General features: G+C 42.8%; 1 protein-coding gene across 1 annotated transcript in view; it reads right to left on the minus strand.

The window, feature by feature from the left end:
- Window positions 1-23,541, minus strand: part of pdzrn4 (PDZ domain containing ring finger 4) — a 55,509-nt gene that overhangs the window by 15,745 nt on the left and 16,223 nt on the right. The window contains exons 2-8 of the mRNA XM_061714305.1: window positions 15,406-15,677; window positions 14,357-14,459; window positions 8,584-8,682; window positions 6,952-7,014; window positions 5,312-5,413; window positions 4,954-5,073; window positions 285-1,328 (exon numbers count right to left, since the gene is read on the minus strand). Of these exons, the coding sequence (XP_061570289.1) occupies window positions 285-1,328; window positions 4,954-5,073; window positions 5,312-5,413; window positions 6,952-7,014; window positions 8,584-8,682; window positions 14,357-14,459; window positions 15,406-15,677 (1,803 nt within the window). The remainder of the gene's footprint in view (window positions 1-284; window positions 1,329-4,953; window positions 5,074-5,311; window positions 5,414-6,951; window positions 7,015-8,583; window positions 8,683-14,356; window positions 14,460-15,405; window positions 15,678-23,541) is intronic.

Genomic DNA, 23,541 nt, shown 5'->3' on the forward strand with positions numbered 1-23,541 from the left:
GATCTACACGCAAATGAAACCGAGTTGAAAACTCTGCCTTTGTCACAGATTTCTCTTAATCCCTTGTTAGGGTGCATGTACCGGTATGTTATTTTCTGATAATGATTTGATATGAATACAACAAACTGAAAATATATCAAAGGTTTTTCACTTTCAAGGATTGCATGCGCTCGTATAACACCAGGCAAAAGCTTCACATTTTAAAACGAATGTGCTAATGTGGATGCAACCTTATACAGAAGCACATCAGCATTACATGCACATGTATTTTTGATGCTGCATACCTGAAGTTTGGATCCTCCCTGGCCATGATAGGTGGCACTCTGATATGAAGAACCATATGGAAGCCCTCTCTTGGAGTCTCTGGCCCTCCCCTTTTTCTCACACCTCTCGTCATCTGCTGGCAGAGCTGGGTCCGACTCAGATCTGGAGGGATTGGTCTGGTCTGGGCTGCTCGAGATAACCGAACCTGGATCTGCTGGTCTGCAACTCCTAGTTGTGCCTTGGGGCTTAGGAATAGGAATGGGATTGGATGGTGTGGTGGAAGCCAGTCTGAGGTTTTTCTGGTTGGTGATCCTGATGTGTCTCTGTAGAGAATGGTCAGGGGATTTCTCCATACCCAGCGGTGTTGACCTAGCACTCTCTGCTGTGTTGTAGGCACTGGAGCTGTCCTTTTCACGGAATTTATCACTATCGGATCGCTCTGGGTGTTCGTGGATGTCGGCCAGCCTGCCTAGCCGCTTATGTCCATCCTTCGGGCTCTTTCCTGGTGAGCTGGGTGCAGGCTGTGAGTGCTCCAGGTGGTGGGACTGGCGGAGCTGATGGGCCTGCATGATGCTCTGGCATTCTAACTCAATGCTACGCAGCTCCTCATTTAGCATCCTCAACTCTTGCTCTACCCCTCCCTCTTCCCCCACATCGTCTTCACCATCTCTGTCCCCTCCGCCTTGCTCAGTGAGGCTACACTCTATACTGTGTCGAATGGAGTACACCCCACACTCACCCCCATTCCGGATCTGACATTTGAGCTCTAGGAGTTGCTGGAAGCAGTTCTCTAAACCTAAAATCCCACCTCCACCATTGCGAATACTCACTCCTTCATGGCCTGTTCTTGTACTCTGGTTTTCCTGGGGTATAACAATCCCTTGCCTAATGTGTGGATTCTCTGACCGCCACTTATTCCTTAGGCAATGGGCTGGACCTCTCCTGCGAAGTCTGGCCAGAAGGGGCTGATGCTCTGGACTGTCTGTACTGCGCCCAAATCCACTGTCTTGATTGTTGGATGAACAGGTAGCTGTGTCTGTTGTTATCTCCTCTTCGGCTTGAAGCTAGTATAAAGATAAAAAATACTATTATTTTGCTGATTTTTGTCAAAACCGTACTATTTCCTAACCTTTAAGGGTCACAAATAATCATATTTCACTGGGCTTTCTGTCAAGGAGTCATGTCAAGTCCTCTGACCATCCCTCTACTGGGATGCCCCAGAGCTCTATGTTGAGATACCTTCTTTTTACAAAACACAGCACCTCATTGGCCCTGTTCGCCTCCTTGCATCACTTTTTTGTTTCTGTGCAGATAATACCAAACTGTATCATTCTTTGATGACCTCGTGGTTTTTTTAAGCAATCATGCCACACCTACCTCTTAGTCATGACACTTTATGCTTAAAATAATTGATAATGATAAAGAATTACTGTATCAGGTTGGATATGACTTATTATAACACCAAACACAGGTGCAGGTGATGATTATCTGTTGCAGTACTCTTTAGTAATTTTCCATCTTCAAATTAAAATGATATTTGCAAAATACTTTGGACATTTTAATCACTAATATGTTGAATGTGCCCTTCCTTGAACCGTCACCTTACTGTGGTGGAGGGGTTTGTGTGCCCGAGTGATCCTAAGAGCTATGTTGTCGGGGGCATTACGCCCCTGGTAGGGTCTCCCATGGCAAACAGGTCCTAGGTGACGGGCCAGACTAAGAGCGGTTCACAAAGCTTATCATGAGGAGGAAGAGAACAAGGACTGCCACGTCGCCCGGATCGGTGTCACCGGGGCCCCTCCCTGGAGCCAGGCCTGGGGTTGGGGCTCGTAGGCGAGCGCCTGGTGGCCGGGTCTTTGCCCGTGGGACCCCGCCGGGCTCAGCCCGAAAGGGCCCGCCTTCCTGTAGGTCAACCACCCGCGGGTCCTCAACCCGACTGACATGCCTTCCATTGAGGAAGCAGAGGGTGGGGACTTGGGGACATGCTCATCCATCACCCAAGCCGAGGTCACTGAGGTAGTTCGTAAGCTCCTCAGTGGCAGGGCACCGAGGGTGGATGAGATTCGCCCTGAGTACCTCAAGTCTCTGGATGTCGTAGGGCTGTCTTGGTTGACACGTCTCTGCAACATTGCATGGAGGAAGGGGACAGTGCCGCTAGAGTGGCAAACCGGGGTGGTGGTCCCTCTTTTTAAAAAGGGGGACCGGAGAGTGTGTTCCAACTACAGGGGGATCACACTTCTCAGCCTCCCCGGGAAAGTCTACGCCAGGGTACTGGAGAGGAGAATACGGCTGACAGTTGAACCTCAGATTCAGGAGGAACAATGCGGTTTTCGTCCCGGTCGTGGAACACTGGACCAGCTCTATACCCTCCGCAGGGTGCTCGAGGGTTCGTGGGAATTTGCCTAACCAGTCTACATGTGTTTTGTGGATCTGGAGAAGGCATTTGACCGTGTCCCTCGTGCCATTCTGCGGGGGGTGCTCAGTGAGTATGGAGTCCGGGGCCCTCTATTAAGGGCTGTCCGGTCTCTGTATGATCGGAGCAGGAGTTTGGTTCGCATTGCCGGCAGTAGATCAGACTTGTTCCCGGTGCATGTTGGACTCCGGCAGGGCTGCCCTTTGTCACCGGTCCTGTTCATAATTTTTATGGACAGGATTTCTAGGCGTAGCCAGGGGCCGGAGGGGATCCGGTTTGGGAACCACAGGATTTCGTCTCTGCTTTTTGCGGATGACGTTGTCCTGTTGGCTTCATCGGACCGGGCCCTCCAGCATGTGCTGGGGCGATTTGAGGCTGATTGCGACGCAGCAGGGATGAGAATCAGCACCTCCAAAACCGAGGCCATGTTTCTCCATCGGGAAAGGGTGGCATGCCTTCTCCGGGTGGGTGGAGAAGTCCTGCCTCAGCTGGAGGAGTTCAAGTATCTCGGGATCTTGTTCACGAGTGGGGGAACGATGGAGCGTGAGATTGACAGACGGATCGGCGCAGCGTCCGCAGTTATGCGGCCGATGTACCGGACCGTCATGGTGAAGAAGGAGCTGAGTCGAAAGGAGAAGCTCTCGATTTACCGGTCAATCTACGCACCTACCCTCACCTATGGTCATGAACTTTGGGTAGTGACCGAAAGGACAAGATCGCGGATACAAGCGGCCGAGATGAGTTTCCTCCGCAGGGTGGCTGGACCCGAACTCCGGAGATAGGGTGAGGAGTTCGGTCACCCGGGAGGAGCTCGGAGTCAAGCCGCTGCTCCTTCACATTGAGCGGAGTCAGCTGAGGTGGCTTGGGCATCTGTACCGGATGCCTCCTGGACGCCTCCCTAGGGAGGTGTTCCAGGCATGTCCCACCGGGAGGAGACCCCGGGGCAGACCCAGGACACGCTGGAGAGACTATGTCTCCCGGCTGGCCTGGGAACGTCTCGGACTCCCCTCGGAAGAGCTGGAGGAAGTGTCTGGGGTGAAGGAAGTCTGGGCATCTCTGCTGAGGCTGCTGCCCCCGCGACCCGGTAACGGATAAAGCGGAAGAAGATGGATGGATGGATGGATGGATGTTGAATGTGTCCACTCCACTGACAAAGTGCGCCCATCTGGTGCAAGGTCTTGCACTCAAACTAGTGTCTTGACAGTGCGTGGGTTCCTGTCAAACTGTGTAGGCTGCAGTCTGTCGAAGAAGTTTAACTTTGTGTCGTGTGATTCGTAGTTCTGCAGTGTAAATTGAATTAAGTAGCTGTTTTGTTTGTCTATTATCTTCACGGGGAATGGGTGCCAACAGCTAATGGAAGTCAAAGTGCTTTCTGTGCACTTTAACTGCAGCAAGGGTAAAAACTTTTAGAGGATTCCTGTTTATTTGGAGCCTTATCGCTACAAAAACATCCATGCTTTGCAATGTTACAGAAAGCTACAATGCCACATTGAAAGCTTGGATTTTGTAAACAAAAAAACCTCTTCTTTTACTATCTTTTGGTTCTATGGGCTTTGTGTAGGAAACAAATTCACATGTATTGTTATTTGTGGAAAGGACGCAATTCACATCTTGCTTTTACAACAGTACTGGACCACTTCAGAACTGTAGGGGGGGCAGGGAGCAAAATTCTTTCAGCAGATCTCCCAGCACACAGTAAAACCCAAGCAGATGGTCAGAAGAGTAAAAGCCTTTCTTGTGGTTGATCAACCAGAAAGGGCACCCACCACTTATTTACTCATTGAACTCTGGCTATCCATGGCTGCACGAATCAAATTCAAATCAATGATGCTTACCTACTCAGACTTCAAGCTAAGTCATAAAGGCTTATGCACCATAATGGTGGGACAAAGTACCGTTTCTATCAGAGTCCAGGCTTCTTTCTCCATCTTAAGGAAACATGATATTTTAAGAGTTAAGTTGCCCACTAAATGCCTCACTATATGTGCTTGTCTTTCCTGTCTTCTTAAATGATAAACATCCTACCACATTTCATGGCTGCTTGCTTTATTTTAATGTTTTAGGAATGTATAAAGATAAGTAATATAGAGACAGTCATAAATAGATAAAAACAATAATGGTACAAGGATGTTTAGTGTGGAAATAAATGTTTCCTTTGTTTCCCAACTTCCTACACTCTTGTTTGGGATGCTATGATCATTATATAGATCAAATACAATGCTCCAATCATCCCTCCTTTGCTATCTGACATTTTTTGCTTTAGTGTACACCCTCACCTGATCTCCCCTGTCAAGTCCATATTCTCTCTGCTTTCTCCTCTCTTCCAGGATCTCCATCTTCAACTCCTCAACAAACTCCTGCTGCTCATCATCCAGCCATCCAGCCTCTTCCTCCAGCTGCAATAACAAGATCTTGTCAGAAATCTGTCTTTCTGGTTGTCATACCTATGTGAGTGTGTGTTTGTGCGTGTGTGTGTGTGTGCGCGTGCGCGCTTGAACTGAATGCAATCAAACTGACAGGAAAGATAGGGAGAGAAAGGAGGAAAAGCTCTTAGCTGGCAGCTCTTTTTATTTGACATGATGTGAGCTGTCAAGACAGGGCAGGAGGGCTGTGTAAGTGTGTACGTGTGTTTACCTGGATTTCTGGTCTCGTCACTAGTAGCGTGATGCTCCTTGCTTCTTCACTTGACAACAAGGCAACTGCTTTCTCTCGGTCCTGCACTTCACAGCCATTTATCTGTACATCGAAGACAGAGACGGTGATCTTATTGAGAGAGAGCTAGTCTTAGGTCAACATGCCAACTCATCCATTAAATTACCAGGGAGGTGAAGGGGTGTAGTGTACAATGCAACTCATTGATCATATTTTCAAGAATTTCTCTTTTGCCATCAAGTTCTTTTTCCACCAGTTCTCTTTGTGTATCTCCTAGCATGTTTTCTCTGCTGTCTGCCTTTCTTCCTTTTGGCCTCTCCAACTCCACAAATACATAGCAGAGGCATGGGCCAGCTGCACGCTCGCCACAGAGTCAATTGCGAGAGTTAGTTCTCTCCACAGCCAGCCAGACGTACAATTAACCGTGCTTTGACAGGTGGCGTTCATCTTTTTGTCACTGGAGTAATGGGGCTGTCAAAGGGAAGATAACAGGGCCGGAGTACAGCAGGCCTTGCCCCCACTCCCAATCATTCATAGTACAGGGAAACAAACACTACACTGAGAGAATGGAGGCACTCCAAGTGCCGCAGGGAGGCAAGGTACGCTGTTGCCAGGATTGAAAACTAGAGATACTGAGATAAGTAATAAGACTGAAGAGCTGGCTTAAACAGTCCTTACTCTTTGTAGTGTGAGACCGTGTTATCTAATTTAGCATCAAAAGGTAAAAAAAAAATTAGTTTTCTAGTTTGACTTCTCTTTCCTCTGACGATCCATTTTCCCGCTGACCCACTATTCCAACAGATTCTCGTAAGGCCAACAACCCATTTGCTCAATAATACAAAGGCCACCGTTTCAATTTCCTGTACGCACAAACAAAGTAGAAGTGGAAGTCTTCTCTGAACTTATTAGCTGCTATCTAACAAAATAATGTCCGTGCATCACTGCATATGCAAGTGATTGTGTAGAAATGCAAGGGAAAACATTCAGCTGGGCTTTTTCTTCTAACATTTAACAAATCACACCTGGCAACAAGAGGACAGAACTTAGAATTTAAGAAAAAAACAAACTTATCGTGTCGTTGAACATATAATTGCATCTATTTACCATGAATCCTTCTCACATTCACTCAATCTGCCTCTATTTTATTTGTTCCACTCACAAAAAGAGACCTTGGCTGACAGAGAGCTATGTTCATTCTCCGACCCCATAGGGGTTTCTGCATAATGAGAGGATGTTATACAGACAGTGGTCCTAGAGATGATGTAGTGCCTGGTATAACTGCAACTAAGGACTTTAATTTCCCTGGTAAAATGAGATAATTAAATATACATGTCCTAGCTCGGACCAAAGATATCAGCAGCTTGAGTATTCTCTTACAAGACTGTCTTGCAAGCAGGCAGGAGGATCTATCGACATGTTTCTGTACAATTAGAAAAGAAAAGAAGACTTCTTTTTTTTTCCTTTTTGAAAGTCCAAGGCTGAATACAAAGCCTGTCTGACAGTTATTTGAAATGTACAAAGGATTAAAAGCAGACAAAGAGAAGAAAAACAGAGATCTTAAAAGCTATGTAAGCTTATGACAAAACCTGGTGTTGTTGCAGTTTGTTCGTGAAAATTTTCACCTGGAGAATACGATCTCCTTCCTTGATGCGTCCGTCTCTTGCTGCTATGCTGTTTGGCTCCACCTGAGCACAAAAGAGCACAGAAGTCAAGGTTGACAGCCTGTCATTATGCATGTCTGAACTCTACAAAAAAACAAAAAACCACTGGCAATGCATCACACTCTTCCTGCACTTTCCATGTCTGCTGTTAGGAGGAAGGTCTGTTTTGTGTTTCACAGATTCTCAGTGCTGGGTTTTATTCACGTTTTGCTGTTGGATGATAGACTTGACTTGATCTTACATGGAAGTCTTTACACAACAAAGGGCATGTGACTCGTGCTGGAAGCACGACTACAACAAAACAATGGAGGACAGAGAAAAAACAAAAAACAAATCATGAATATTTGCTAGTGTTTGTGGCACGGGCACGGTTCTATTTTGGCTGAATGAATCAACACCTCCTGTTTTTGAAAACACTTCCCAGTGGATACGCATATACATTACAACAAAGCTCAAAAATTATTTCATAAACTTTGTTGTTGGAGCTTTGAAGATCAAGAGACACAGTGGCACGTAGAAAAAAAACAAAAAAAAAACAGAACAGAGCAGAATTTGGAGCCCAGAGTGGCACCAATACTTCCACACATGCATTTTAATGAGGAGGATTTCCATTTTCATCGCTTTATCAAATATACAAAAATAGATACGTTGTATTGGTGGGGGGTCGTCGTGGTGCTGGCGGTTTTTGTGCTTTTTCTTTGGTTCATGTGGAACAGGTGAAAAACCAGAGGAAAAGCTTGCCGTTTTTTCAGGAGTTCACAGTTAATGTACGAGCATTTATAAAAGAGCCAAATATTCTCTGTCTTTGTAATCCTGCTATGCATGCCCTTGTGTTGGGAAGATAATCCTCTGCGTAGCTCTTACTTTTCACAGTCTTGCTTTTGTGTTGATAATGGGATTGAAACTGCAACAGCATTCAGACTGAACAGTTTCGTAATTTAGCTTGTGTTGCTTTAATTCCTCAGAATTGCCTCATTCAACTAGGTTTGTCTTGGATAGCTTAATGATTTGGTTTTGACTCTGCATTATCACCAGTGTTGCAAGAGGAAGTCTCTCTTTTCTGGGGCAATATTCGTCCAATATTTGTGTGTTGCGTGTTTGGTATTCAGATTGGTTCTGCTAAACGGGAGAATGTGTCATTTGACTTATTGTGTGGGCAAAGAGAAGGCTGTTGCTCAGAACTAATTAAAAATATCAATTAGAACATGTTAAAGGAGGAGTAATGAGAACGGCAGGAAGGGAATCACAATTCAAACTTGGCTTCCTCTTTGGCCATGCGTGTCTCATTTAGAATTGATATTTGACTGGAAAATATCCTCCCTCCTTCATCTTTTTCGCTCCAACTTGCTTTCTGCTTTAGGATGCAAAGACAGCAATGAATGTGACATTTCATGACATCTTTTAATAACTTTCTGCACCAGGGACACTGATCATGGGAATTTAATGAACAGATTGCTTTGTCTTTTTGAGATCTTTCTAGGAAATGTCTTTTGGACTTTTGAACTGTTTCACTGGAGCATTTAAAAATCAATTAATACCCAACCAGAAATGGTCGGCTATGCCAACAGAGACATACGACGAGTTTTTCTGTACCTGGCTGACATAGATGCCCGTGTCCTCCTCATCATCGGTCCGGTAGCACAGGGTCAGACCAAGCTTCTCCTGGGTGTTCTGCCTACACAGCTCCACTTCCTGTCAAACACAAACAAAACTTCTATCTTTAACAGAAAAGAAAAAGAAAAATGTCATGCATCAGTTCTCCATACGATTCAAAAGCTTACATGCAGTTACATAAATATACACAAAACAAAATATTTGGTTTGGTTGGTTATTAGCGGTGTAACGATACACTAATCTTACGATACGGTACGATACACGATATTGAGGTCACAATAACGATACGATATTAGAGCAGTATTTTTTTAACAACCTTGAATGAGGAACATATGACTGGAAAAAATTGTCTTTATTTGAAAGACACAAAATAAAAAACAATACTGTACGTTTGCCCTATTGTTACAGTTTGTATTGCTTTATAACTGTCTAAGTTTTAAGTAAATGTCAGGTTTGCATTATGCATCTTCAGTTTCATACAAGTAAAAATATTTAGCCACAAACTGAATAGTTTCTCTCATGTATGATTTGACTTTTTTCTTTTCCAGAAATTTAACAACTAAAATTAAATAAATAAATACAAGTAAATAAATACATACAATTTTACATCATAAAAAAGATTGATTCATGCTCACCTTATAAGTGTAAGAGGAGATTTATTTTTGTTAAGAAGGTTATTTTGGTAATTCAGAGTTCATTATTTTATAAATATATTCTTTATATTCTGATGTAAATCAGGGACTATAATTACACTAGTCAGTTTATCTGTAGTTGTTAGTATGTTTTAGATTGGGCTGAGTGATACAGTACTAGGTGCTGTGTTGATGTTACCTACACTGTTGAGCGGACATTAAAGTACACTCGAACTCACGCAGAAGTTGTCCCCGTGTTTTTCCTACTCACGACCTGAAAAAGGTTTAATTTAATAAGGTAAGGCTTAACTCTACACCAGACTTACATAAGTAAAAGTTCAGAGCTCAAAACGGGGCCGCAAAATGGGACTAGTTTCTTCTGAGCGTAGTAATATTTTGGTCCGCAGGTCGGATGCGCGTTACTAGTCAACACAATGGATTAATATTAATAACCCAATATCGCGATACAGTTTGTCACCTCCACGACACGTTTCGTGACATTTTTGTATCGCGAAATTTCGTGGCACGATATATTGTTACACCCTTATTGGTTATGCTGCTGGTTGATAACATAAGGCTTCTTGTAGGGTCATTTAAAGGAGCTTGAGGCCGGATTGTGGCAGGATTTATGAAAAAAATCCGTATACATTTTAAGTTTTCTAGTAATAATGTCAGATGAAGCATTCCAAACCCAAAAGAATGAGCCCTCTAGTGTATCTCTCCTTTGCCTTGAACAGGCTGTGTGCTGCAAAATGTGCTGCAATTCGGTCCCGAATTTCCCGCGCTGGGCTGCGGATGTGACGTCACATGACGCTGCATGCACGTTCTCCCCGTTCTCCCGTGCCGGTGTCGGTGCTTTTTTTTCCCACCTGCTTTTTTTTACCGGCTCCCCGTACGTGATGACGTTTCGTCTTGTGATTGGCTTTTGACCGTACGTGATGACGTTCCGTCTTGTGAAAACTGATGATTAATAAATGTAATAAAGCAAATCGATAATTTAAAATGTCTATTAAGATCAAAATATTTAACTGCTTACTGCTATGCAGCAAGCAAAAGATTGTTTACCCTATACTGTATATAGTAGGCTATTATTGTTCTCAGCTCACTGATGAATCTCCAATTGTCTAATGAAAATAGTCCCTAATAAATATTTTAACTCTAATATTTTTTTTAGCCTATGGCAGTAAGATCACTGATAATTCTGATAATTCCTTGTATATGTTTCTTCTCCCTTTTACCTCCACTATGATCTGCTGCTTCTGACTAAAATACCATCGCGGGGAAAAAATGCACACTTCCGGGGAAAATATTGCAGCCCGATACATTCTGGTACCCACACTGGCTTCACTGTTGGCTGCAGTACCCCCAACGGCCGTCGTGGTGAAGGGTGGCGCTAGAGAGTCTCCTTTCTTAAAAGGAGCCTCAAGCTCCTTTAAAGTGAGTACTGGACACCAGATCATCAGAAATGCCTTTCTGAAAGTTTATTTTTAACCTACTTTTAACCTACCATTTCACAACAAGAACAAAGGGTGCTGCTTCCAAAAGTGACTCAATCCCCATCAAGAACAATGTTAAAATGTACAACTTTGCAGAGGAAACACAGAACCATGACAAAGTATAAATCACAGTATAAACACTATTTGCTAATTTAGTAATTAGAATCAAAACAGGATATAGAAACATACAGAGACAACCACAGGTCCACCATGAGATTTTCACAAGCTTGTACATATCAGCACGTCTAGAAACATTCAGGGCTGGTCGTCTTTAATGTCCACAGTAAGCCCCCCTTCAACACACAGGACATTTTTCCGAATCTGCTCCGACTCACCACTGGTTCCTTTTGATCTCTGCGGTGTGTAAAGGTAATCATATTAAGATAACTCTGGGGGTAATCTTTATTAACCTCCCACAGCTGAAATCCTTTTCATCGCTGCAGCGATATGAAAGGAAGGGTGTGGGGTAGAGCGGGGGGTAAAAAGATGTTGAGGGTGGCGGGAGGAGGGGGATACAAGGATTAACCCCCCCTCACCCCCCATCTTTATGTCATGGAAAAGCCCGATAGCAGAGATTGACAGGGGAAGAAATTAATTTTTGCGGCATTTAACCCCATGTGCAAACAGGCCTGACCTTCAAAGGTTGGTTCGTATGTTAGAGGTTTGTGATATTTTAACACCATTTGCTTCTCTTACAACTCCTCGTCAGTTCAGTACACTGGCTGATTTGTACAAACAAATAACAGCAGCACGCAAATGAGATTAGACAGGGTAATGTCAGTGCACACTAGGTGGTTTGCTAGGTTTTTAGTAGATTACTGGAATTCATGGCTTGATTAGTGATGATTGGATCATAATCTCTGCACAGCAAACACCACAAAGCTAATTTCTTCTGGTTAAAATGGATGGAATGTATCTTTGCGGTATGTGACTTACCAGTTTTAATGGGAATGTGTGTAAAAGGAATAAAGATGTATTGCCAATAAGCAGCGTTCAGTCTTTCAGGAGCACGTTAAACATCTGGTAGAAGCAGTTTTGTTTGGCATGCACTTAACTGATACCTCATGTTTCATCCAAAGTAATTACAGCAAAACATAATGTTCAGTGGCTCATTGTTTCCCCATTACAGATGATGAGATTCTTTCATCTGATAGGAAAAAACATCTTTAAGGCGTAATGATGATAATTCGGTCATTCAGGTAAAGCTTGGTAATTAGCAATGACAGGCTTCCTGTTTAATGATTGTTTTTAAACCATTTTTGTATTCAAAAGCATGCAGCCAAGTTCTTTAGCCATCTTTTTGTGCATCTGTACACAACAATAAAAACATCAAATAAGAAGACTTATGTATGTAAATATGGATGCAATAATGGATCTGGCAAGCTCGGATCATTTTTATCTATCCCTTTTCCTTTATGAATGAATGAGACATCAGTCAAGTTTCCTCTGTGAGTGTGAACACACTACAAAACATTCATCAGTGAAAAACCTCTCACTGACCCCGTCTAGCATCACAACACTAAGATGTAATTCACTTTTCAGGATGACATTTGGAGATTTTTTTTTTTTTACATCAAACTTTAAGGTTTTAAAATGTATCTTACTTTTACTGCCATCATTCATGGTATCAATGTCTCATATTCTTGTTTTAGTTCTAACTTTCAGAGCGTTATGCAGTCAAGCTCCTGCATACATCTCTGACCTTTTAGAGCTCCACACGCCTCTCACCGTCTCAGGTCATCTGGTCGGAGGCTGCTGGTGGTGCCACACGCTCATTTTAGGACTAGAGGTGACAGCTTTTAGAGCAGTGGTCCCTAGGTTGTACAACGCGTTGCTCAATTTGAATCTTTTATAAAGCAGCTTAAGACCTACTTATTTAGCCAGGCTTTTAATTAGACTTGGGCTTGGTAGTATGTGGTGTATGTTGCTTCTTGTGTTTTTCACGTTTTATGCTTCCTCTCTTTTATGCCTGTGTCTTATCTTTTTATGTGTGGCTTGTAAAGCACTTTGTGGCATTTAACCTGTGAAAAATGCTATATAAATAAACTTTACTTACTCGTATTTGTTTTTTTTATGATCATTCTTTAAAGTTCAGAATGTGTGTCCTTTAATGACGACGGTTAATCTACGAGAATACATATTTCACAGCTGAAGACACTTTCACCAGAAGGAATTCCCGCAGAATCCAGTAAATAAATAATTGGAAGGCCAATATTTCCTGTGGGAACCCCTGATCCCCAGCTTAATGCTTCCCAAAACCATTTCAAAATGAAAGCGACACCCATGGGAACATGGCAGATGACAAGCTCAGCACAAGGCATTTTTTCTGTTTCCAGGATGCTGTGGCAAATTAGACTCGATAATGGCATCTGCGTTGAGACTGTGGATGTAAAGCCTGAACTTTGCATCGCTGCACTCCGCCTTTCAGGGTATAGTTGAAGCTGAAACTAGCACTACCAGGTCTTTTAATTCACCTTGCTTCACACTCACGCTGCTCAAAGCTCAGCAGGAGCCTTTGTTCTCGTTCAAGTGTTTGCATACCAACGTTTGTTTCTTGTTTTCGGTATAGGACATTAAAAGAATCCAGCATTTCAAGTTTGGCACCTGTGGATAATCTATAATTAGGACATTAAAGCAAGACCAATATAGCACACGGGTAAGTGGCTGCTGTGTGGTGCACTGCTGCCACTTCATTACCTGCACAGTGCAACCGTCATCAAACAAAGTATTCTTTAAAGCCTACAATTTTCCAACAATTCTTTGCCAAGAAAGGAGTTATGTATCTAAACTCTAGGGATTGAGATTGTAAGAGGGATTACCTGCTGTTCCACTGCTAATATTTTCTTTTGACTCTATAGCAATCAAATCATCCATGCAGCAAGTTAAACTCGCATCCTTCTACCTGGACGTATTGTAGTTATGGTAGATTTGGCAAGAGTATCAGCAGTATTATGACAACAGGCATTCCCGTGGGGGCAATCAGTTTGAAGTGAAGCTAAAGCTGTCAATCAGAAGTAATGTTCCTGGGAACGGCGGCCCTATTCTGCTTCATCCAAGAGGAAAGCCATTCTTGTTTCAGTTAGATACACATGGATGGACAGGGAAAGGGGAGGATGGCTGATTTGGTGAGTGTATGTCTGGCAGGTGCGGGTGGAGATTTGTGTGTGCATTCCCTGTATCTGAACTTGTTCTGATACTGCTGCTAATAGCACACCCAAGGCCTGCGCTCCGCCCCACCCCCGTCCCACGCAGGAGGACCTTTCATACGGATGACGCTGTAAGGTATAAGGCCCCAGCTGGCAGCATGGGGATCCTAATGACCCACAATGTAGTTTACTGAACCAAGGAGCGCCTATTAAACCTGGCAGGATCACTGACAGCAGCAAATATCACACATCACTGTCACCTGGCTGGACCTGGAGATACACTGGGTGGCTGGTATGATGCATCTGCCACAAAGGAGATCCAGTGCACAGCACGGATGAGCTGTTTGGATTTTTGGAGTCAAGCTTTAATGGTGCTGCAGAGTTTGACTATGAATGCCAGCCCAGAGAAACTGACCCAGTGATGAAAGGGAGAGAAAAACATCCACAACACAGTACATTTATGATTTAATAGCCATACCTCATACTCGTACTCTTCAGTCCTCTCCAGCTCTGCTGGGGTATTAGACAGGTACTCTGGACATTCATAAAACTCATGCTCCATGGTTTGGATGGAGTTACAGCTACAGAGAAAAAGAGATGAACAGAAAATCACTTACACCATGTTATGGGTAATTTAATTGCTGCACGTCCCAATTTGCAAGTGTTCTCATCCAGAGGTGGCAAATCCGGCTTCAGAAAGTAAAAGTCCTGCCATATATTTGTTCTGTCCATTCACTAAAACCAGGTGAGTTCACTAATTAGCTCATCTACCTGGCTGAAGAGCTGTGCTGATTAGAATCAGCTGGTTGAGTGAATGGACAGAACAAATACATGGTAGGACTTTTACTTTCTGAAGCCGGATTTGCCACCTCTGTTCTCATCTTTCTTTCATAGCACCATTCCCTGCCAAATGAGACGACTTCCTTTTCATACCATTTTGTGAACCAAATACTGCTAGGTCTTAACAATGGTTCTCATTTTGCAAGAAAATCTCAGACGTGTCAATCATCATCCTCATTATAGCCATGACCTCTGTAAAGTGGTCACTAATGCTGCCTCTCCATAATCACTGACCAACGCTGGCAGATTGGTGGTTTTATGAGACAAATTTATTTCATTTGCTGCCCAGGAAAGCCCTACAAATAGCCAAAGAATGGATGCAGTATCACGATGCGAGCTTTATCAGCCCATTGGCTTTTAATCGCAGTGCAAAAGTCCCCATTAAAGAAAATGGATGGAGCACACTGAAGCAATTATTGCAACCCACTTTGGTTGTGCATAATGATAACACGATTCTTAGCTTTGCCAGGGGTTCCTTGCTGTGGTATGGCTGCGAAATAGATACTATGAAAAGAAGGAGAACGGTGGGGCAACCTTGGGAAACCTTGGAATCCAACTGACGCACAATATTTAGCAAAAAAAAAACAGTTTATCTGTATAATCTTACTATAAAGTGTTAACACTCAGTGAATAATAACAGAATGCTATAAGTGCTCTGTAATCATACCGTTGGTTATCCTTCCTCACCTGTCGGATAGCAGGAACGGACAGATGTCCGGGACCGGTGGGGTGGTGGCACGAAGCTTGGCCAGTGCCATGATGTGCTCAAAGGTGATGTCTGTTTGCGTGCAAACATCAACCACACACACGTCCTGCGGTGAGCCGCTGTGGTTATGGACGGCTGCAGCCGAGGCTCTGGTGGGGGTCCGTCGCAGAACCTGGACAACAATGGGGTCCCGTCTGATGGCGTCCACCACTGCCTCGTCATGCTCAGCTTTGGAGAAGTCCCGACCGTTCACCTGGGGTAACACAGAACAAAGACTGTGATCCTCTGCATCTATTGATCTGCTCATGTTAAAACAGAAGATTGAAAAGACGAAGGACACCTGATAGATGCATTGGAAGTCATGCATAGACTTTTCAAAATGCTCACATTTATATTGACCACTATGAGTTCCACGGTTAGGCGTTGAATAACTGCAGATGAAGCAGATCAAGTAAGTGCTTCATAAAGGGCACTTTGTCTGTAATTCTCTCACATCTTATCTCTCTTTTTTAAATTTATTTTAAGGGTATATTTTCCCTGCACATTCAGACATCTTGACTGTTGCTACTAGAAAATTTAAAGCAACTATAAAATGAATCAGATTTCAGCATTTGCTGAAGGAGAGGGAGAAAAAACAACCTAAAAGCATATTTAAATGGGAACATTTTATCCTATTCTGGTTTCCCTCCATGTTCCATTTCAGACAAAGGGAGAAGAAGCATCATTAAGTCGACCTTGCATGATTTGTAAAACCAGTTCAAACCACTAATTCCTCATGCAGTAGATCACAAAAAGCTGTGACACACAGGAATCAATTGAGAACCAACATGTTTATGGAAGACATTGTACTGACTGCTTTCATTGTGAAAGCATGTAAATCCATCAGCATATTTATCTGTCCCTGACACACCGGCACTTTGTTCCAACTAATTACTTGCTTTTTTCTGTGCCTAAGCTTTTGCTAGCGCTCATTTTCAGCGTCTTACACCCTCAGAATGATTATTTGCATTGATTTCGGATGCCTGCAAGTGCCAAACTGTTTGACAGGGGCTTAAAAATGTGGACATGCATGTCGATTGTTTGCATCATTATTGGTCAAATAACTTTGAAATATGAAAAGGTAATGAAGTGCTCCGGGAGCCGCTCAGGAGTTGCCCAATTATACATCGCATCTTTGGAAGGCATTATGGTTATTACTATTGAACTACTGGTTGAATCATACAGGTTGAATTTATTGATGGTTTCGGGCTGACAGAAGATGAGGAAGTTGCTGATCAGCACACATGTGCATGATGGCTGCTAACCTCTGCTGTTATTCTGTTTCCCTCACAAATACCCTCACATTCATGTAGACTAAATTAACTAACCCATGGTTCAAAAATAAGCACAGAGAAAGTTCTTCAGCATTTTCAGGTTGCAAAGTGCCAGATGGACATATTAATCTTCAATCAGCGGGAACGCTCTGGACGGCACGCCGTTGTAGAGAGTACACCTGTGTTCGTGTTTACCTGCTGTTGCTTCTATCCAATTTGGCTGTTGATGAGGTAACTGGGAGCTGATTAATAGCCAGCAGATGTGACAAAGAGCAAGGATAATGGCTCAGAACGTGTTAGTTTTATATCCTTAGCTGTGCGAGGGCGTTTCTGCGCATCAACTACTTTGTTCATCATGAACGGTACGACATTAAAATGATAATTAAAATACAAATGGGGGTCGTGAAAGTTTGACTCAACCAAGATGTGCAAAAAAGGTTTGAGTGAGAAAGTTTATTCAGCGTATATTAATCATTTTTTTGCTGAGTTCTCCGTCCCCAGCGAGCCACGCAAACAAAGATTATCCACACAGTTGAAAAACATTTTTGTTTTCTGTACCAGATGATCCTGTGGTTTTCTGTCATTGATATATTAGATGTATAGCTGTTCTGATTTTTTTTTTTTTAGCAGCTCCCACAAGGAAACAATCATTGTGTAAACACTATCTGTCTGTGTGTGGCTTTCACAGCATGCATGAGTGCTAATATGCAAGTGCAGTGCATGCGCTGAGATGTAGAGGTGTGTGTTTTCCATCAATATCGAGCGGTAATTCCATTTTGATTACAAGACCCCTTTCTCATTACTCCATGCTCTCATTGCTCTTGTGACTAAGATGACAAAGACACAATATCACCGCATTACATCACCTGATATCGCCCATGAAACTTCCATAGGAGCACTAAAATAGTCTGAGGTCACGGCAGCCCATAAGGACGGCTATAATGAACCAACAATATAGCGGAGCCTTCATATATCTCTCAAGTTAAAGGTTATCATTGCCAATAAAATTGGTTCCCAGTAGTCCTAAGCCAAAGCCTCTTGTCTGTTCAAATAGTCCTTCGTAAAGGTTGAGGTTCAAGATGCTGTGCTGCAATTCAGGAAGAACGACTATACCGTCCTTATTTACAAGTTTGTCAGTGTGTCAGTGAGGGCAGTGTGGTGGTTCAGTATCAAAAAACCATTACATTTAATCCAACTGTATTATGGCTGGTTTTGGACTATGTCTTGTGATATTTATTTTGCCTGAAGAGTTTGAATGTTTGTGCAGTAATACTTTGAATATACGAGATAAAAGATGCCACACCAATGTAGTGTTGGGATAAATGCAGTTATGACTAGTTGCTGACATCATTACACAAGGGAAGGGGGGGGGGAAATCAACAGAAAAGGTTTTTCTGATGGTGAGAAACTTGATAAATGAAGCACAAGTCCATATTCTGACATAAAACAACATGAGCTCAAGTCAGAAGAATTGGACCCCAATGGGATAGGACTATCCAAAAAATATTCTTCAATTAAATCCAAATAAAAAATAAATGGATCTAAAAATTCAAATTACATGAACTTCGTAAACCTGAGAGTGGAAGGTTTTGCTAACATTTCTTTAGCGAGACTCTTATAGCAGGTATCATGTTTTGCATTGGGTATATTTGGCGCAATTGTCATGTCATACCAAAGTTTCAAATCATGCTTTAGACTTCCTGGAAACTGTGAAGAAAAACTAAAACTGTCAGCGTTGCCGTTATCGGCTAACTTGCACCAACACCAGTGTTGAGCATTGTGTATTTATGGTATTACCCAAACTGCCAGCCCAAATTCACTTCTGGTGTATTCTGACTCTACCCACATTAGAAACTTTAGGATTAGTTCTTAGGAATCAACAATGGCAGCTTCAAGTAGCTGACTAGCTTTGTTTGTGGAGCTCATTTGCCTGACTGTTTCAGGTTTGACCAAAGACACTCATATTTATATTCCAACTACCTGTTAAGTGCCTGTTCTGGTTTTTTGTAACAAACTGTGTGGTCAAAATGATTCAGCTGGTCATGTATGATTTGATGGTTTACTTGCTAGCAGTGATGCACCGTTACACATCATTGCTTATGAACATAGCAGGCATAAGAACTGAACAAACCCTCTGTGATGTCACTAATGGGTTCTTGAAAAGTCTGCCTGAAGCCTAAACTTCTGAGTCTCTGACACCATATATTGGCTGGAGCGACTCGGCCCAAATCCCATCGATTCAAAAGTGGGTAAATGGGGGGAATGAGCAAACCTGGAGGCCGACTAGAACACAGCTACCTGAGTTCAGCTCTCACAAGTTGAGGTGTGCACATACGCCTCAAGAACAGAGGCATTGTATTCTCACTCAGTCCAAAAAACATGCATGCCCATAGGTGTGAGTGTGAGTGTGAGTGTGAGTGTGTGGGGACTGCGGGTGGAAACTAGCATTACTGCTAAAACCCGGTGTATTCTACTGCTTAATGTAGTGTGCATTAATATGCATTGTCCCGTCTAAATAAACTTTGACTTTGACACTCCCAGTGCCGCAGGAAAAAAGTGATGTCATTCTTTTCTCGCAGTGCTGGTTTGGGAGTTCTCACCACACTATCTGGGCAGGACTTTTTTTCTTGTGACGTCCGAGAAGTATTGTGTGATTGGGCAGAAATTTGAAGTGGGCGGGATTACTGTGGACAAGTGGAAATCTCATCTTCGCTTTTCCGCTAGTGCAGAACGAGCTTGTGCCACAACTCTTTTCGTCCGTCTCCTCTGCAATTGCAAAAAACAGTGACACCAAATCCTCCTCCCTCGCTTCAAACATGTTCTCTTTCTCCTCCTCCATCAACTTAAAACCTGCTTAAGTTTCTCGTCAAGTAAGAAATGTCCCGGCCAGAACAAACTTTGTCCTTGCTAGCGCCACCATGAATACATTTTTCTCTTCTTGCAGAGTACAGTATGTAACAACCTTTAGCAATTTTAGCATGGCGCAGCTCACGCTAAAAATAGGACCTTATTGTTACATTTATTTCTTCATTTCATGTGCGGCCACTGAAACAACCTCCCAAACAAGTGCTGCTGGAGCTGAAACAAGAACTATATATGACCCAGCAGCATGTAGCGGGCTCCACAATTGGGTATCAATTCACTAAGTCATAAAGCAACACTCTTACTGCATTATTTGGTACATAAACATTCACTCCCTGTACAGCTGTCATCAAGTCTAGCTGTGGAAAACAAAGCCAATTTTTTTTCTACCAGGCTTTAAACATGTATATTTCTGTTGCAAAATTGGACATTTTAACGTTTAACATAACCAGTTTCAGAGCCTGCCTTTAATGGTGAGTCAAAAACTGCACATTTTGTCTCCAGCTGACACAGACCAAGCTGGATGTAACCCCTTGCATGTGAAGCCCATGTGGAGATGGCTGTCAGGGCTGTGAAGATAGGCTTGAGTGACAGTGAAAGCCAATTCAGTGCTTAGCTTGAAGCTTTCAATATATTCAATAGGGCATATTGCTCGTGTCAACCTTTAAATGTGTCAGGGTTTTTATCAGTGAATCGTTAAGATGGCTAAATGTTGTTTCCACTCTTCAGTTCAAACAGGAGTGATAAGAAAACCCCAGAGATAAGAATAAGTGCTGTGTGTTGTCTGTCTTAGTGTGTATCTGTGAATAGGTGTATTTTCTGAGAACTGAGATAAGAGCAAACCACTAAGCTTCACAGCCAAATCTGACAGACCTGGTGTCATTGTGAGCAAATGGAAGCAAACACACACACACACACACACACACACACACTCGTTCATGTATAGTGTAAGCCTTACATCATCCCTAGACGGACTTAAAAACAGTGAACAATGTGGTCGTTTGCATGAACCACATTTTTCTGACAATGCTGAGGCGGCTGACTGTGGTTCATGAAACAATACGCTGCCGGGTCGAGATCCCTCGTCTATTCAGCACTGACCCTTCTGCCCCAAGGAGACGCAGCGCTCAGCACCTCCGTCTTTATATTCACCCCACTCCTCCACATTGTGATTTTTGTGAACTTCAGCGCAATACTAGAAAAGAGTGCTTTCACATTTATAGAAATAGGAATAAAGCGAAGAGCGAGGATGCGCAGGTGGTGGATCCCAGTAATCTGCCAAATCTCATTTCCCTTCCTCCTCCTCGCTGCATTGAGATGATTCCTGAGGTCTTACCGTCAAATGTCTCATTTCAATAATAAAAGTCTCCGACACGCGATATCATATAGCGCAACAAAGGGAACGGTGATGTTTTCATACCATTGAGTGGCAGCTTGTGCAACCAGTGGTCTATATGCTCGGTCAGATGGATCAAACCTCAGGCAGAATGAGAGATATATTGTTTTGTGACTGGTAACCTGAGAAAAGTAGCAGAATAAATCAGTGGGGATGGAAATAAACCTTTTATTAGACTTTTTGTTTGCATTTCAAAAATAATTCAGCTAGCCCAAGTTAGCACAGGGTGTGAAGGGGTCAGTTAAGGAAATATTCAAGCTTATCACCTTTAAGGGAATGCAGTTTTGGGCTTTAGTCGTCTTTCATAACTTATTATATACTGCTTTCCAGGAGTTCAAGGTTTTCAATACCCAATAAAGGGTGAAACATTATAATTTCTTCTTTTCTCACCTTGCACTACTAACTAAAGCTGCATTTACGCTGCAAGGTTCAAGTGACCCAATTACAACATTTTTCTGTCCTGTGTGGCACAGATTGGATATGACTGGAGGACGTGTAAGCAGCAAAAAACAAAAAGCGCATGGATTTGGGTATTCTCGGATCAGTTTAAGGTCAGATATGTAGAAATAACTCAGATACGAATCACATACATATATTTGCATTTGTTCTCTAGGCGGACAGATCGGATTTTCCCAGTTGATGCGACTTGGATGTGTTTGAAAATGCAACAGTGGCGAGTGATGTAACAGGCTCTCCACTTTGAAGTATGCATAATCCTTGGCTGACCTCCAGCACTGGCTTGGATCATTTTTTCTGTTGCGTTTGTCAATGTGCTAAAGGAAGTGTGTCCTTTCTTACTTCATTCATGTTACCTGGCTGTGCTGATAGAAAACGATGCTGGTTTGTTTCTTCTGTTGCCAAAATTTCCCCAGGTCGGTACCCAGACCCTTCTCTCTCACACCTTGTTTTTCTAGCTGGTAACCAGTGAATGCTGTGCAAATTGGATAGGGATCCCTTTTATTACATGATGTAGACGACTCGTTTGGAATTTTAAAAAAAGCCAAGAAATTGGAATCAGGACTTGTAGTGTAAATCAAAGTGCTTTGAAGTTAGAAAGAAAAAAAAACACTTCAATCTTCAATCTTTCATTTTCACTGTACAATTATTACACCTGCCCTGTCAAAAGATATGGGACTTGATATAATTTACTGCAATTAGAACCCATTTCCAGCTGACAATGATGACACTCTGGAGTAGGTGGTTCTTATGCAGTGATATGATTCATCTTAAATTATAATAAGACGAAGAAGATTTGTGTCGACTTTTGAGACCGCGAAAGAACGTGCAGGATGTCTGAGTGCAGTTACCACTGCTGAAAACAGGGACTGACAACTTTTCCTAAACTGAGACTAAAAAAAATGAAGACAAAAAAATCTTAATTTAAGGCTGCTCGCCTCGAGCCACAAAGACGGTAGCCATGAACTTCTTCATTACACTTCTTCATTACACCGCAAACTGTTAAAAGCAGCTTCTCACGTTTTTAGACTTTTATCACCAGTGAAACCGTAAAATTCCTGACTCGACTTTTTTTACCCGATTTTTTTCTTTTTTCTTTATTGAATTAATGCTATTTCACCTCTGTTGTGCATCTTTAGCCAGGCTTGACTGTATTTTCCAATCATCAACAGCTCGCTGTGCATTATCGTCCTCTGCTCTTTTACATTTCTGTATCACACCAATTAATCAAAGTGACAAGGTATTTAATGAGAGGCAATTAGAGCGTTAACCGAAATGCAAATCAGACGAGGAAAGAGCGCGGAAAGGGGAGGATTTGTGTTGCTGGGTGTGTGTATAGCTGCTGTTTGTGTGTATGATTAGCTATGGCAACGAGTTCAAGGTGATTTCACTCATTATTCTTATTAGGACCCTTCGTGGTTGAAATTTAGTCCAGCTCTTCTCACCTGTGCTCATCTTCAACCATGATTGCATCGACGTCCATGCCTATGAGTGCATACTCAAGTTGCCGAGACCGTCCTTGAGTTTTATTCCTTTACTTTATTTATTTTTTGGCAGACATCAGCTCTTGCACAACAGGCGAAAACAGCCAATTAGTTCCGCATGAGGAAGTCAGCATGACAACATGAAACATGGATTTAACAGCTGCTGTCGGGATGGATGTTAAGTAGACCCGCTCAGGTCAATCCCTACTACATCTCGCAGTATCTGTGTGCAGCAGATTAGCCCGTTTCCTCGAGGAAATCGCTCTTCACAGAGCTGGCTCGCTTTAGCCGTTCGATGTTGCAGTCAGTAGGGATTGTAAAGATAAAACTCTGAGGACTTTCAGCTGAAAAGTGGCATGCTTTTTGAGGTATCACAGCAAAAAAAAGCTGAAACCAGTGCATCCCACATGTCTCTGCAATTATACTCGCTTAAAGTGTATTGTCCTTCAGCTGGTTATCCTGCATTCAGGCTTCTCATCGTGAAAGATGTGCACTGTTGAAGTGTCCTTCAGTGAGATTGACTTTGCTGCTCCGCAGCTGATCGTATGCCGTTAGCTGTGTAAAGCTAAAACTAAACACCTCCTCTAATTCCTGGAGCTCTTTCAG

The sequence above is a fragment of the Cololabis saira genome, chromosome 23 (assembly GCF_033807715.1).
Source record: "Cololabis saira isolate AMF1-May2022 chromosome 23, fColSai1.1, whole genome shotgun sequence".
Taxonomy (NCBI): Eukaryota; Metazoa; Chordata; class Actinopteri; order Beloniformes; family Belonidae; genus Cololabis; species Cololabis saira.